Source organism: Suricata suricatta, chromosome 1, assembly GCF_006229205.1.
Source record: "Suricata suricatta isolate VVHF042 chromosome 1, meerkat_22Aug2017_6uvM2_HiC, whole genome shotgun sequence".
Classification (NCBI taxonomy): domain Eukaryota; kingdom Metazoa; phylum Chordata; class Mammalia; order Carnivora; family Herpestidae; genus Suricata; species Suricata suricatta.
The window spans coordinates 69,612,963-69,628,655 of record NC_043700.1 but is presented as its reverse complement, the minus strand read 5'-3'; the positions used below and the strand labels follow the sequence as shown (position 1 = coordinate 69,628,655).

General features: G+C 41.2%; 1 protein-coding gene across 4 annotated transcripts in view; it reads left to right on the top strand.

Annotated features, from left to right (window-relative positions):
* The window catches only part of TMEM131L (transmembrane 131 like), a 159,728-nt gene that overhangs the window by 67,801 nt on the left and 76,234 nt on the right, over positions 1–15,693 (top strand). For all 4 annotated transcript variants that reach the window (XM_029939886.1, XM_029939876.1, XM_029939895.1 and 1 more), the window contains exons 3-6: positions 7,530–7,598; positions 12,503–12,626; positions 13,636–13,752; positions 14,860–14,970. In XM_029939886.1, the coding sequence (XP_029795746.1) occupies positions 7,530–7,598; positions 12,503–12,626; positions 13,636–13,752; positions 14,860–14,970 (421 nt within the window). The remainder of the gene's footprint in view (positions 1–7,529; positions 7,599–12,502; positions 12,627–13,635; positions 13,753–14,859; positions 14,971–15,693) is intronic.

The window sequence follows — 15,693 nt, the reverse complement described above, 5'->3', positions numbered from 1 at the left end:
TCAGTATACCTTAGTGTACTGGCTTCACCCTTCTTTGTGGTGATACGAGATGAGATGAAGTGAGGTGAAGGATGAAGGCTTTCCGATTAGCATGAGGCTAGTAGTGCCCTTCTGACTGTATATCAGAAGAAGAATTATCTGCTTCTGGACCGTGGTTGATGGTGGGCAACTGAAACCACAGAGCGTGAAACTGTGGATAAGGGAGACTACTGTGCAGTGCTGTGATCCAGTGGGGAGTCTGAGCACGACGTTGAACTCCACCATGGATTCTACTTGGATGGGCCTGTGGGCCGTCTGCTGGATGGCGTCTGGTACATTTGGAAATCTAAGTCAGGAGCTCAGCAGAGGGGTCCAGGCCACAGATACACAGTCTTGGGAAATGAATCAGTCAGACCACAGAAACCAGCTCTGGCTGATTTAAGCAGAAATGGAATTTATTGAAAAGATGTTGGGCAGCTCTCAGAATCTCTAGGAAGACTTAAGAACCAGGCTCAGAAAAACAGAAAATGGGAGAGGGGACTTAGCAGATAGAACCACAGCTAGAAGTGTGCCACAGAGGCAGACGCCGAGGACACTGCTGTCCCCGACTCTCACCCTGCTGCCTGGCTGTCCTGGTGACCCTGAGAACAATTCTCCGTTTTTGTTCTTTCCTTGTGGCATCACCTCCTGAGGTCCTGCTTCAGGCAGGTGGAACTGGCCAAGTCTAGGTCATATGCCAGCATCCAGGACTAGAAGAATTAGTAATTGCCCCTTTCAGAATCCAGGAGGAGTGATAGTGGGAGATCTGTGGTTGAAGTAAGAAAACATGGATGCTGGACAAAGAAATGACAGATGTTCTTACAGGAAGGACCCTGTTGGTGATAGCTAAACCTGGGGGCTAGGTGTGACTGGCCAGAGTAGGCCATAGGGAGAGCTGAGGAGACAGTAATGTGGGGGAGAAGAGTTGGACAGGGAGATGAGAAGGAACAGCACAGAGGGCGGAGGCAAACTGGGCAAGATTTCCTAGAAACCAAGGAGGGGCACTTCAGGATAGTGGCCAGTGGGGAGATTGAGTAACCTCAGCACTTGCCTTCCCAGCTCGTTCTCACTGATGACCTAAGCAAGAGCATTTGTGGTAGAGTGGGGGGGCAGGACCCCAGGGACATGGACGGGAGGGGGTGTAGCCAGGGGCTCATTCCAGTTCAGCCACCCAGCAGTGGAGTGGGCGTTGGCTAGTGTGAAACACTCAAAGTGTCTGTTTCTTTGGGTGTGGAAATGGGATAATAATAGTACCCACACAGGGTTCCTCGGATTACACAGGACAGCAAAGTGCTGGGCACAGCATCTGGTATGCTGAACGTGTTCAATATGTATACTTGCTGTCATTGCTACTTTGACCTACAGCTGAAGGGAAGGAAAGGACTTGAATCAGGTCAAAGGATCTTCTCTAGTGACAGGAGTATGAGTCTCTGCTGTATATAAATGGAGGAGAGAGAGAGAGCAGGAGGGGATGCTGAGAACTGGGAGAGGGCAGGATGGGTAAGAGCCTGAAAGCAGTCCAGGTTCCATCCAGAAAGGGGCTTTTGAGCATTAATCTTGGAAAGAAGGAACACCTCATCCCTGGGTGGTATGAGCTGGGTTTTGCAACTCGAGGGACAGATTGGTGAGCAGGACTTTTGTCCTGGCCTTGGGAAAGCCTGGCCGTCAACACGCAGGTCTGGTTTAAAGCCCAGATATCCCATGGTCAGTAAGGGTGCCTTTGACAGACCACTGCTGGTATAGCTCCAAGGACTTTGTGGCCAAATGACTCCTCACCCCCGACTTTGGGGATTCGTTAGGGAAAATACTGGTTTCTGCCTCCATCCTTAAGTGGTTCTCTGCTGGTAGTTTCTTTTCCAGGAAGAATGAAAGTCCTGACTTTAATAGATGTGCTTATGTCTATCTTATTTGCCTCAGTAAACTTCTAGACATTTCTTAAGTTAAAAGGAAGAGCCGAAAGCAATTTGTAGTACTAAGATTATGATGTAGAATTCCATAACTCCTGTAGTTATAGAACTTACTTCATAAACCATATGGTTGGGGCCATTTCACCAAAGGCCCTGCGGCTGGGTTCCCTTGGATCACAGGAGTGCTTAGGGCAGTGTTCTTGCTAACTGTGCAGGCCTGGCCCTGGAGGGCCCAGTCTAACTGTGGGCAGGCTTCAGGAAGAGCTGCACTAGGCTGCAGCTTCTTACATCGGTGCAGGGCTCGATCCCAGTTCTGCTGTATAACGGAGAAGTACTAAATCCCAACTGGGTGCCTGGGCATAGCAGCGAAGTCCTGGAAATACTTGGTGTGTGTGTGTGTGCGCGTGCCCATGTTTCTCAGAGTCCAAGGGGATTGGCAGTGCACAAATCTCTACCTTTGTAGACCCTGTGGGTCTTTTACAGCAGTCCCAGCACTGGGCCCCGGTGGGCACTTGCATTCTCCTGACTCTAAGGAGAACAGTCTACTAAGTAGCTCATTAGCATAACATACCTTTCCTTGAATACTTCAGGGTCTAGACTATGGTGTTATTTTGCTATGGTTTCCTTTGTTACCTTCCTCGAGGCAGAAAAGGGTCTGTGAACTGTGTGGGAAGCCAGTCCTCTTGTCTTTCTACTCATCCAGTGTCAAAAGCCTGGTCATGGCCTCCAACCTCTGGAGGTGTTAGAAGAGTTTGCATGTAAAAGGCAGCCAGCTGTAGGTGTTGGGGTTTTGAGAGGCAAATGAAAACCAGTCCGTTTAGGAATGTGGAAAAGCAGACAGTTCTGTCCTCTCTGTAGGGGGTCACCATTGTTTCTCAGATCCTTGCTGGAAGGTGAAGTTATTGTTCACCTGTTCAGAAAGCACTATACCAGCCTCTGCAGGTCCTGAAACATTGCAGCATTCTCCAGAGATTGGTTAAACCTTTAGGTTCGCTTAGGGGTAAGACCCAGCACAGAGCCACGGTGCATGAGACGTGTTTTCATGACTCCATGGTGCGTCATGGTGGCGTCCGGCTCGCACACATCCTATCCTTGTCCTCCAGTTAAGACTGTATTGCTGGCCGCCCTCCTGTCTGCCCCCTCCTTTCCTGACTGTTCATGCTCACCTCCCTTGCTCTGTGCTCTGTACCTCACGACTCAGAGGCTCCACGCCAACTTTCTAGTATGTTTTCCTTACTTGGATGGTGTTCTCCAGATGCGGCCTGTGCTTTCCTTACCTTTGTGTCTTCTCTCTTGCTGTCTGCTTTGCCGAAGTGGCCTCCCTTCAGCTTCCATTTGCGGTAACTGTTCCTCAGGGCCCTGCTCCCTCCCACCCCCACCTTTCCCCACTTTTTCAGAGATTTCTATTCCTTCCTTTGAACTTCCTTGATCTATGCACTTTGCTTGTTAGCACCCAAGTTTTGTCTGGCTTCCTGGATTGTAATTTTGAGGGGAAGGTCTTTCTAGAGCTGGTCACCTGCCCTGCGTGCAGCAAGTCCTTCCTGAATTGCCAAGAGCCCTTGAGGCCTGGTCCACAGTCCTTGGGTCCTGCTGCTCATTTCAGGGAGGTGGAGCATTGTGTTTGGAATGATGTGTTTGGTTAGATAACATTTCTGAATGGCTTGAACAGTTGGTTATAGTTAATTCATTTCCCTATTGAAATCATTGGACTGAACTTTTTTAATGGGTGTGTCTGATACCAGCAGATAGACATAATTTTCCTAGGAATAAGAAGTCAGGACATCTGAACATTTCTCTAAGGATCCTGGAGCCTGAAGTCTGGTCCAGCTCCTTCAAATTGTCGAAGAGGAAACTGAAGGGGCGCCTGGGTGGCTCAGTAGGTTTAAGTGTCCGACTTCATCTCAGATCATGATCTCAGGTGGGTTTGAGCCCCGCGTCAGGCTCGGAACCTGGAGCCTGCCTCAGGTTCTGTGTCTGCCTTCCTGTCTGCCCTTCCCTGCCTCAAGCTCTGTCTCTGTCTGTCTCAAAAATAAATAACATTAAAAAAAAGAGAGAGGAAACTGAAGCCTGGTGTCATGTGGGCGCTCATATCATATCTGGGACCTGAACCAAGCTCTTCTCATTTCCAGAGAAATGTTCTTTTCTCTTATACCAGCCACTTTTTTTTTTTAACTGTTTCTTTGTATTATATACAGAGAAAAAACGTTAGCTGAAGTTTCCTAAAAAAGAGAAGATGATGGAAGAGAAAAAGTCAGGTGACGATATTCTTTCCAAATAATGTGTAGATTCCTTGTCCACATGTCCTGCCACTGAGGGAAGATTCAGCTCTTTGCAGCAGGTGGGCGTCTTTAGAAGGGTGCAGAGAGTGTGTGGGGTGGGGTCCATATAAACAAAAGTCTCCTCACCTCAGATTACTGTCACCTCTAGATCTCCTATGCCCCACTCCTGTTACAGAAGCAAAATGGCTCCTCTTTTATTTTTCTCTTCTAATAAGGGCTTTTCCTTACAATTACCTTGCTGGTGGGGGAAGGGTAAGCATTAGAAATATGTGGCAGAATTTTCTAATTTTTTTTGGCAAGATGTCTGAGTTTATTTTATGCCAGACAAAGGGAATTCCGAAGAGTGAAAGAGACCAGGTGAACTGTGATGTAAAAGAAGCATCCATAGTATTAAGGGCACACATGGGAAAAGGTTAATGCTGACTTTTGACTGAAAGGAGAAAAGGGAAGGGATTTTGTATTTTACTGCTATAGCTCTTAAGGCTTCAGTTACTTTGATGTCATCGATTGGGAAGTGAAAACTTTGGCGTCTTTAAACACAGTATAATTTCTTAGCTACCACTGATATTTGAGGATGCTTGTTTGATGTCTGTAGTTGACTAAATTTTGGCAATTTGCTGCTTCTTTCCTCCTAAAGTCTTTTTAAAAGAACTTTTGCTTATGTTTTTATTTTTATTTATTTATTTATTTATTTATTTATTTATTTATTTTTGAGGTGAAAGGGAGGGACAGAGAGGAAGAGAGAATCCCAAGCAGGCGCCACACTCAGTCTGACACTGGGCTTGATCCCACAACCCTGAGATCAGGACCTGAGCTAAATTAAGAGTCTGATGCTTAAACTGACTGAGCCACCCAGGTGCTCTTCCCTGTAAAGCCTTTAACAGATACTTGAGGACATGTGCATGTGTGCGAATATTCTCCAGGGCAGTACCTACATCTAAAATGGTTTTATCTACGAGTACTAACTTTTTAACCTTAGACAATAATACTGAATCCCTTTGTAACTTGATCTCCTTTCCAAATTCAAGTGAGCTGAAACCGACAAAAGAGAAAGATGAATCTGTTCTGTGACTTTTAGGAAGAAATACTGACATGGTTTTACTTCTCCATTATGAGATTGAAATAGGGTTTTCTTTGAAGTTAGAGGCATTCTGTCTATTTCTAGTTTTATTGCTTTAGGTTGGACCTTACATATCTGATTTTTGTTGGGTGTGTAACACTTCCTGATTGTGGGATTGAAAAATCTCTGTTGTGATATGAGATGGTGCAGGTTTATATTTCATCTGTTCTATTCAGAGATAATTACTGCTACCTATTTGGGACTTTTAAATCCCCAGGTCAGCTCTGACTCAAACTTAATTGGCTTCTCCATCTGTTCTCATTACTTTTCTTGTTAGATGACAGTCTTCCTCTTAGTAACATGATCTAATAGTTATTGCTCTTAACTGTGTGCCAGACATGAAGCAAAGGCATTATTATTTCAACCTCAGGATAACTATATGGCAAATACTGTTGTCATCTTCGTTTTAAGATGATAAGGCTAAGACTTTTAAGAAGTTAAGTGATTGACCTGCTCAGGACTAGAGAGTGGTGGCGTTGGGCCTGACATCCCAAGTTTGTCCGCACATTGGAGCTCGAACTTCACCCAACTGCTAGACTGCCTTGGTTCCTTGGGTAGGTCTTGTGAACTTGGATAGGCCTGCACTTCATACTAGCTTCATATTTCTGGCCTTGACAGATCTGCATGGGAATTCCGGCTCTGACTCTTAATAGCTATGTGATCTTGAGTGAACTACTTATATCCTTAAAACCTTGTCTTCATGTAGAAGTTGGGTGTGAAATCTGATGATAAGTCTAGTTTTGGTACACAGAAAGAGACTATCATTAGTTGTTTTACTTATTACTTACACAGTAGCCTGACTTTTCTAAGGTAATTTTTGGCATGTGAAGTTGCCTATTTTCTTTTTCTTCTGGAATGCTGAGTGCTGGCTAGCTCCATCTGGAGCAGGGTGACCGTGGCATATGTGATGTTGGTGCTTCTTTACACCCATCACCTCCTGGGGCTCTTCAAAATATTTCTGGAGGCAACTGGGTGTGTTAGTGGCCTTTTAGTACACAAGTCATGGAGTTAGTCCTGTCCTGGGAGATCAGTAAACCTACCTTTTCTCTGTTCAAGCTCAACACAAGCAGAGAAGTGGGAATTGGGCAGGTGAAGACTGAGATGTCACCTTGATTTAGAAAGGGCAGAAAAGTGGAGGGAGGAAGGAGAACTTGCAGCCAGGATCCTTCCTGTGAAACGAGGATTTGGGAAGGGGCTTTCTGGTTTCTGTATCGTTTGTACCTTCAAGAAAAATGGGAAACGGGCTTGCTGAAGGTCACAGAGCTTCTACTGGCCAGCAGGTCTGAAACTCAGATGTCCACTCCTGGACCAATCTTGGGACCATGTTTGGTGCAGGGCTAGTTGGAGAGAGATGATGGAAAGATGGTATTTGAGAAAACTTGCTAGAGTCTTTGAAAACAGCTACACATGTTGCATTTAGGGGCTTCTCCAGTTCAGTAGTTTGGGATTACATGACTTTTAAAATGCCATAACCATTGATAGTTTCTTGGTGTATATAATAAATCACACATATACAAGCACATATGCACATATTTTGTATTTTCTGTCTTTATGTTTATGTATATGTGTATATATATTATTATACACATATTTTTAAATTTTCCTTATTATATATTTTGATAGTTAATTCAGTATGTGTCTTGATTCTGAAGGAAAATCATCATAATTCGTTAATAGCTGCTGAAAATGTGACCTGCTATGTGATGATGATTCTTAAAAATGCAGACTTGGTGACGGTTTCAGTCTTCAGGGACAGCCCCGGTGTGCTCCTGCCTGTTCTCTGTTACATGTGTGAGGCCACATCTCCTTCCCTCGCCAACCCCTCACCCCCACTCACCTTACATGTGTGTCTTTTCTTGATTTGGAGTTTATGAAGGTAGTCCTATTATCTGAATTCATTCAGAAATGAAATCTGAATTAAATGCCTATTAAAAATTAAATGCTTCTTCCTTTTTGTTGAATGCTTATAGAAACTGTACTTTTGATATGAAGTTATACTAGCCATAATCTAAAAGTATCTTAAACTTTTGCAGTTGTAGAATTATATTAGACTTCAATTTTTACATGTAAGATCTAGTTCAGACTCCTCTATAGGAGAGTAAAATTATATCTTGTGATAGCCATTGGCCTAAGTGTATACTGTTAACTCAGCATTCAGGTTTCAAAACTGCAACAAAAAATAATCTGTTCGTCTTTCTTTTTTAGCTTCTCAGACAAACTATTTAGTGGAACGGGCTTACATTTTCAGCCCTCAGTTCTAGATTTTGGAATTCAGTAAGTATCTTTTCTTTATAATTTTAATAACTTGTTTTATTTGCATTATTTGCTTTCAGGATATTTTATATATATACTTAAAATATATTAATATATTTTAAATGTACATATATATAATGTTGAATATATTTTAAATATATGAATAATATGAGGGATATTGATTTTGGGGCTTGTTAAAAGGAATATTTTTGTGAAAAGGAGAGTGTAAGATTGTTTTAGCAATTTCTTCAGTTTTTAACAAATATACTTTATAATATTTTATAGTGATTAGAATTTGATAAGAAGTCAATATTAATTCCTGGTTTTTCTACAGCAAATTAGGTTCTTTTATAGTGAGAAACACTAAATATTGATGAATTCTGAGTTTGTTTTTTTTTTAATTTGAAAGAGAGAGAGAACATATGCACAAGCACAAGTAGGGAAGGAGCAGAGAGAAGGAGGGAGAAAGAGAGAATCCCAAGCAAGCTCCACATTGTCCTCACAGAGCCTGATGCAGGGCTTGAACTCACAAACCGTGAGATCATGACCAGAACCAAAGCCCGACACTTAACCCACTGAGCCACTTAGGCGCCCCTGGATTCTTTTAATTAGATTCATTTGCTTGTTTTTACTGCTGTGATGCTGTGGGATTTACAGTTGCACTGTACAAACATTAGTTACCACGATGCAGACTTCGGAAAGACGTTAAGTGGAGAAGAGCACATATAAGCTGAGTGCATAGTGTTAAGAACCGTTAAGATGAAGGGAATGTGATCTGAGTGTTGGTTGTGGGGCTAATCTGGGAACTTTCAGAAATTAAGAGCACGATGACGCTGTGCAGAGGGGACTTAAGGACTCTTGTTGACTGTGACACTTAACAAGTGTTTGAAGTTTGAAACTCCCTGGATTCAGAACATTGCAGCACTGAATAGATGCAGTTTCATGTCAGTAGAGTTTCCAGTATGGAAGTAAAAGTGTTTCAGGTGTCAAAGCTCTGCTTATTTCAGCAGCCTGGAACATCACTCAGTTTTAGAAGAGCTTTTTTGAGTTACAAGAAAAGTTATGTGAATGAAATAGGCGTGGTAATAGGGGAGCATCTGGGGTGAGTTAGTGGTGGTCTCCTGGTATGCCCTCCTTTATTCATCTGGATTTCCTTCTTTCCCTTTCCTTCTGATCATCCAGAGATTAACGCTAAGGTGAAGGGAGAATGAATTTTAAATGTCAAAGTATCTTGTTGAGCTTTTAAAGGAGATTCTGTAAAAGATAAAAAAAGATAAAAGTGTGAGGGGAGCTTGCTGACTTTACGAGATTCTAGGTGTCTGCTTTTTGGTGTTTGAGTTTTTTTACATTTTTATTGTTAGGTAGAGAAATGTTCAAAGCTGAATTTATCATAACACCTTATTGGCTTCAGATTTTGAGAGATCATTTTACTTAAATTATAAAAAGTCTTTATTGTAAAAAGAAATTCTAATGCAGGACCTACTTTTAAAAATATATATATTACAGATTGGTAGATAAAATAAGATGGATATAGTAAGTACAATTAGATCAGGATAACAACTCCAGTTCATAGGATGCTGGCTATCTAATACATTTATTCTTCAGTAAGATAAAATTCCTGTGATCAATGCACATTGATGTATGGATGCATTATTAGCTACATATGTTAATTAGCCATATTCATCAGTTTCTGGTCCTGATAACTGGAAGCAGGTTGAAAAACAAATGTTTAAAATCTTTAATTTGAGAAGGCTACTACATTAAAAAATTTTTTTTTAATTTATTATTTTGAGATAGAGAGCGAGCGAGCAGAGGAGGAGCAGAGAGAGGGAGAGAGAGAGAATCCCAAGCAGGTTCTGCTGTCAGCACAGAGCCCGATGTGGGGCTCAGACTCATGAACTGCAATATCGTGACTTGAGCTGAAACCAAGAATCAGATGCTTAACCGAATGAGCCACCCAGGTGCCCCAAAAAAGGTTACTACATTTTAGACTTGAATCATCTTTTGTGTACATAGTACTTTATAGTTCTCCAAGTACAATCATGTCCCTTGCGAGTTGAGTTTTATATCAGTCCTACAAGGATAGTGGATGGAGGCAGGTGTTATCTGAGAGAGAGACACACACACATACACAGAGACAGAGACACAGAAACCAAGAAACAGAGAGGGGTGTGTGTGTGTGTGTGTGTGTGTGTGTGTGTGATTTTCAAATATCTCTGTATTTGAGCATGGATTACAGATGCTCATGTATTTCTTGCTAAGAAGTAATGAATGTATTTTGCCCAAGGGCATTTCTCTAGAAGTGACTGAGTAAGTCTTAGAATCATCTTCTCATTTCTAAGCCAGCACATACCATGCTATTTTTTTTTATAAGTGAGATCTAAGATATGATTAAGTTAATAAATTATTTTTGCTGAAGTCTTAAAAAAGTCTAAATAAGAACAAACTGTAGTCTAAATTAGAACACTTCTAAAATTAGTCAAGTTTTACCTTACTTTTAACAAATGGGCTAATTTATAGGCTTTAGATACAAACTTCAGCCCAATTGTTCTCCTTCTGATTTCTTCACTGCCCTTGTTCAGCTTTTGCTATTGTTTATTTTGAAGCTGACCTTGGACAAACCCTGTCCCTTTTCATAGCTTTGGTTTCCCTCTGGGATGCGGAATCAGGAGCCTGTCATCCAGCTGCCTTCTGCCTGCTTGGTAGGATTTGTTGTAAGGGTTAATATCCCCCTGGCCTGAGATTAAAAGTGCTAATCATTCCTAAGAGATTTTAATCATTCTTTTGTAGTATTAAATTAATAGAGTACCTTCCAGTTGTCACTAGTGAAGGAAACTCTTATCCTCATAACACTTTTAAAAATAGAATTAAAAAACATAGAATAAAAATAGCCCAGTGGTAACCAGGTCTGGGTCAGGTCTGCTGAGGTTTCTGGGCAATGCAGTCACTGGGCTCCCTAGAGTTGCAGTTTTGCAGTACGATTTTCTAATGTGTTTTTCTCTGGGAAACATTTGTATTTTTTTAGACTAAAAATCTTTTATTTTATTTGATTTTATTTTTAAATGGTTTTAAATTTATTTTTGAGAGACAGAGAGACAGTGCGAGCAGGGGAGGGTCAGAGAGAGGGAGATACAGAATCTGAAGCAGGCTCCAGGCTCTGAGCTAGCGGTCAGCACAGAGCCCGACGCGGGGCTCGAACCCAGGAACTGTGAGATCATGACCTGAGCCGAAGCTGGACGCTTAACCGACTGAGCCACCTAGGTGCCCCAAAAATCTTTTATTCCAGTGATACGAATGGGAGACAAAGCTTTAAGGACAAGTATTCATAATTTTGCCAATTGAGTTGGATTATTTACCTAAAGCCTGAAATCATAGAAGTCTTTATTTATTTAATTTAATGGAAGGAAAAGACAGATGTGAGCCCAGTCCTCCCCGGCCCCAGGCAGTGCTCTCTGAGGTGACCCTTTGTGCTCATGGTAGTCTGAAATACTTTTAGTTGTGTTAGCTACGAACACTAAAAAAAATAATAATAATAAGGTTTTGATCACACTGATGCATATTTTATTTATAACTGGATGTAAAGAACCTATTTTTTAAAATATTGGCTGTATTAAACCTTGAGTTAAGACTTGTGATTAAAAGTAGTGTGGGGGTGGCACTTGGCGTGGCTAGCTCAGTCAGTAGAGCATCTGACTCTTGATCTTGGGGTTCTGAGTTCAGGCCCCATGCTGGGGGTAGAGATCACTTAAAAATAAAATCTTTAAAAAAGAAAGGAGGAGGAAAAGATGGAAGGAGAACGTGCAGGATTTGATGGCGGTGATACAGTAGTTCGGAAATCCCACTGTGCGTGTGAGACAGACAGCACACGCCGAACTTTCCTTAAAACACACAATTCTAGTATCAGAGAAATCAGAATAAAATCAGAGAAATGCAAGCATAAGGTAGATGCAGTTTTGCTGAATTAAAATATAGTTTTACTTCTAGGCTGTATTTAGGAGAGCAGTATATTTGAGGCTCTGCCCCTGAGGGCATTAAAACAGGAGAAATGGTTTCAGTGCAGTTTTTACTGGCTCACTGTTTATGACAACGTGAGTTAAGGGGAGGGAATTTGGCAGGAGAAATCAGAGGTAAATGATTTGGGAACTGTGGCAGGGAGGTGGGCAAGAGTGTGCTCTGTCCCCGGGATGTTCTTTGCTAGCCTTGCAGGTAGAAAGCAGAGGAAAGAAAGAATTAACAGGGGCGTCCTCATCAGTGAGGGTGTTTGCTGGAAAGCAGACATTCTTACCTTAGTGCACAAATGTTTTGAAATCATTTATAAAACTTTCGTGTGTGCCTTTGTGTGGAGGGAGGAGCCAAGGCTTTCATCACAAGACTCATGATTTAAATGGGTAAGAACAAGTGCTAGAAAGTGCTGCTGAGATTTCATTGTTCTCAGAAGAATGGTCTTTAGCAACAATTAAGTTTTCCTTTCAAGTCACTTTGTGAGTTGAAATCCATTCCCCCAGAAAGCCTCTTTAAACTTACTATTGAGAAGCAACCCGAAAAAAACTGCGTTTTTCTGAGTAGTTTCTTATCTAAATGTATTTTCATTTGAATCAGAGCTAGTACCTATTTCCTACTCTGTGTATTTGCGAGCATTTAATGGCCCATGTGTGTTGAATTCTTCTAACACAAAAAAGCAGCGAGGCGTTACCATTGGTTGTCATTAAGTGTGTCTTGTAAAAGAAAGATTCTTTAAAGAGTTTTTGTGGATTGAATGTTTTAGTAATAACAGGATTTAATAATTGTTGCTTTTAACTTTAATGAATGTCAACAGTTTTCTGGGATTAAAGAATGTGTACAGCGTGTGTGGGTGGGGGGATAGCTATATTTAGAACCACACAATACATTGTTTTGTTTTGTTTTTCTCCTTGTTCCCCTCCTAGGTTCCTGGGTCACCCTGCGGCAAAGATTCTCTATGCGTATAACCCTAGTAGGGATAGTGAGGTCGTGGTGAATTCAGTGTTTACAGCTGCTAGACATTTTCATGTGCCTCCTGTTCATTGCAGGGTAAGTGTTGATGTACTCTTGGAAACTATGCTGTGGCGGACTGCCAGATTTTCTTGCTGTCTTTGGCCTGAAGTTTTTACTCTCTGCTCCCTGTCTCCCCTTTTTCTGCTACCCAAACTCTTCCCTTCTCCGTGTTTGCTTTAGCATTTGTTTTTTCAGTTGTTCATAATTTTGGTGGCTCTTGGTATCTACATGGAAAAAAAAGCTTAGAGTCTAAACAAAGTATAATGTTTGTGTATTTAGTAGGGCTTTTTCATGGTTAAAGAAATTTAGTATCATGTGTCTTGAAAGGACTACAAATGCTGAAACATTTAGTAATTAATACAAGTTTTATAGTCATGGTCTCTTTGCCTGGCAGACGTCTAGAATTGGACTCCTTTCTTTGTGTAGGAGTGGGAGGCAGTGAATGGCTCCGTATAAAGTTAGTTTGCACCTTAACAGAGAGCTCCAGACCCTGGTCTTCTAGTAGTTTAGATTTCAGTGGTCTTTGACTTTTAATGACAATCCCAATTACTGGTGGGTTTTATTTATTTGTTTATTTAACTGACTGATATCTACCTGATACTCAAGGAAATGGTGTAAGAGGAAGCCCACTATTATGTTTATGATTGTCCAGGTAATGCAGCTCCTGACTTTATTAGGTACTGACAGGTTTGTATGTCGGTGACTCCTTCCACTTAACTAAGGTTAGAACTGTGTTCGATAAAGGCCATTGAACAGAACATGAGTGCAGAAGAGGAGGGAAAAGGAAAGATGTGAGGGCGCAGGGTTCCCAATCCAAAGTGAAAGGACTCAGCAGCTGCCTTGCCATAAGTCTGTAGTATGTTCCTTGATACCTTCTTAGATTGTTGGATTTTGCTCCATTTGGGGATTCCTAGGGATTCCTGTTACCTTTAATCAAGGGTACAGAATATGCAGACATCTGTTAACAGAAACTGTCAGAAAGTCTCTGAGAGACATCTTTTAAAGAAAGCCATTCCAAATGGCTAATTTGGTACCTTTCTTTCAGGTAATTCCAGCAATGGGGAAAACATCCTTCAGAATTATTTTCTTACCTACTGAAGAAGGAAGCATTGAAAGTTCTTTATTTATTAATACCTCCTCGTATGGAGTCCTTCCCTATCATGTAAGTAAGCTTTTTTCCTCTTGTGCCATGATTTTGTTGTTGATTTAACAAAGGGATTTCGATATTCTGTAAAAGACTTTTGGAAATGTTGCCACCTGGCTTATATTGTTAGAATATAAGATCCTTAGTGACGTTCAGCACACCAGCTTTCCCCCTTCTCCTGCCTCCCATGCCACACGCACTGCGCTGTCTTCTGTGCAGAGCACAGACCTGTAACTCTCACCCTGCATCTCTGAAGGACATTGGAGCAAGACGAAGAAGTCTGCCATATTATATTTCTGTTATAAAATAGACTGGACTTTCAGAACTCTGTGTCCTCACCTCATGAACAGTCCAGAGGGAGGAACTATAAAGCCAGTCTCTACTGATTTTGCCTTCTTCCCTTCTGGGCTCGGAAATATTTCTGATCAGGGGACAAAGACTCAGGGCCAGTTCTCAGGGAGCTTACTATTGATATCAAGGCACGAGGGATGGAGAGTGAAGAATCGTTTTTTGTTGTTCACAAAAGTAGTTAGGAATCTTGATCTTAAGTGGTATCTGTGACATCTTTATTAGGATGTGGAATCAAGCCAAGATCTATCATTATTGTGGTTATTTCTTATAGGATTCCATTTAATACTTGTTCCCATATTGGAAAAGTTGTCTATATCTGAAAAGCTTTGCTATAGTGAGGAACATTCGGCTTAAGTATAGCAACTTTTTTTACTTTCGTTTGTAGACAAAGATAAATATGGTAACTGAATTAATATAATCTTTAAACAATTTTTTAACGTTTATTATTGAGAGAGAGAGAGAGAGAGAGAGAGAGAGACAAAGTACAAGCAGGGGAGGGGCACAGAGAGAGAGAGAGACACAGAATCTGAAGCAGGCTCCAGGCTCTGAGCTATCAGCACAGAGCCTGATGCAGGGCTTGAACTCATGCACTGTGAGATCTTGACCTGAGCCGAAGTTGGACGCTTAACTGACTCAGCCACCCAGCACCCCTGGATTAATACAGTCTTAAAGGTCAGGGTGGTGAATACAGATTTCCTTTGGAAAGGTATTTTAATGTTATGGCAAATACATTTCAAAACAAATAGAGGAGTAATAAACTTTTTTTTCCTTAAGGTATCTGGAATTGGTACTCGGAGAATCTCTACAGAAGGGTCTGCAAAACAGCTGCCAAATGCTTATTTTCTGCTTCCACAGGTCCAGAGCATTCAGCTTTCACAAACACAGGTAATTTTAATGGTAGATATATTTTGAATTCTAGTAAACACCAAACTTTGTAGTCCTCTAAAGTTATGTATCTTTTGTAGCCCTTTTTACTATTTTCTGCTTTTGGAAAAAATCTTGATACACACACACACACACACACACACACACACACACGCGTATATATACACACATGTATATATATATGTGTATATGCATATGATTATATGTATGATTATATATATACACATATATATAAAATATATGAAGTGTCAGTAGAACCCATGTTCTTTTTTTGAAAGGCTGTATAGTCCATGGTGTTGCTTATCACAGTTGGTTTAATCTTGTTTTTGATCATTTGAAGCATTTCCAGTTTTTCGTTATTATTACCGTTAGTCCATGTACATGTTTTATGAGTTTCTTTATTTCCTTTCTGGATTACCTGTTTCCTTGGGGTATATTTTGTAAGGAGGGTGTCTGTAGTTAAAGACTTGGAGCCATTTTATAGAGCTTGTGAAATCTGGCCAGGTTGCTTTTCAAGAAGACAGAACTACTGTGGTCACTAGAAATGAGATTTCTTTCAGGAGTGTCTTACTGTCTTCCCCTCTCCTTGCTTCCAGCCTTGCTTGAGTGTGGCTCCATGGAAAGAAATATTTTTGATGTTTTAGAATGTAAACCCTTTGAGTGACCCTTGAGCAGTGCAGAGGCGATACATATTGACCCTCAACCCAGTTCAAAATCTGTGTA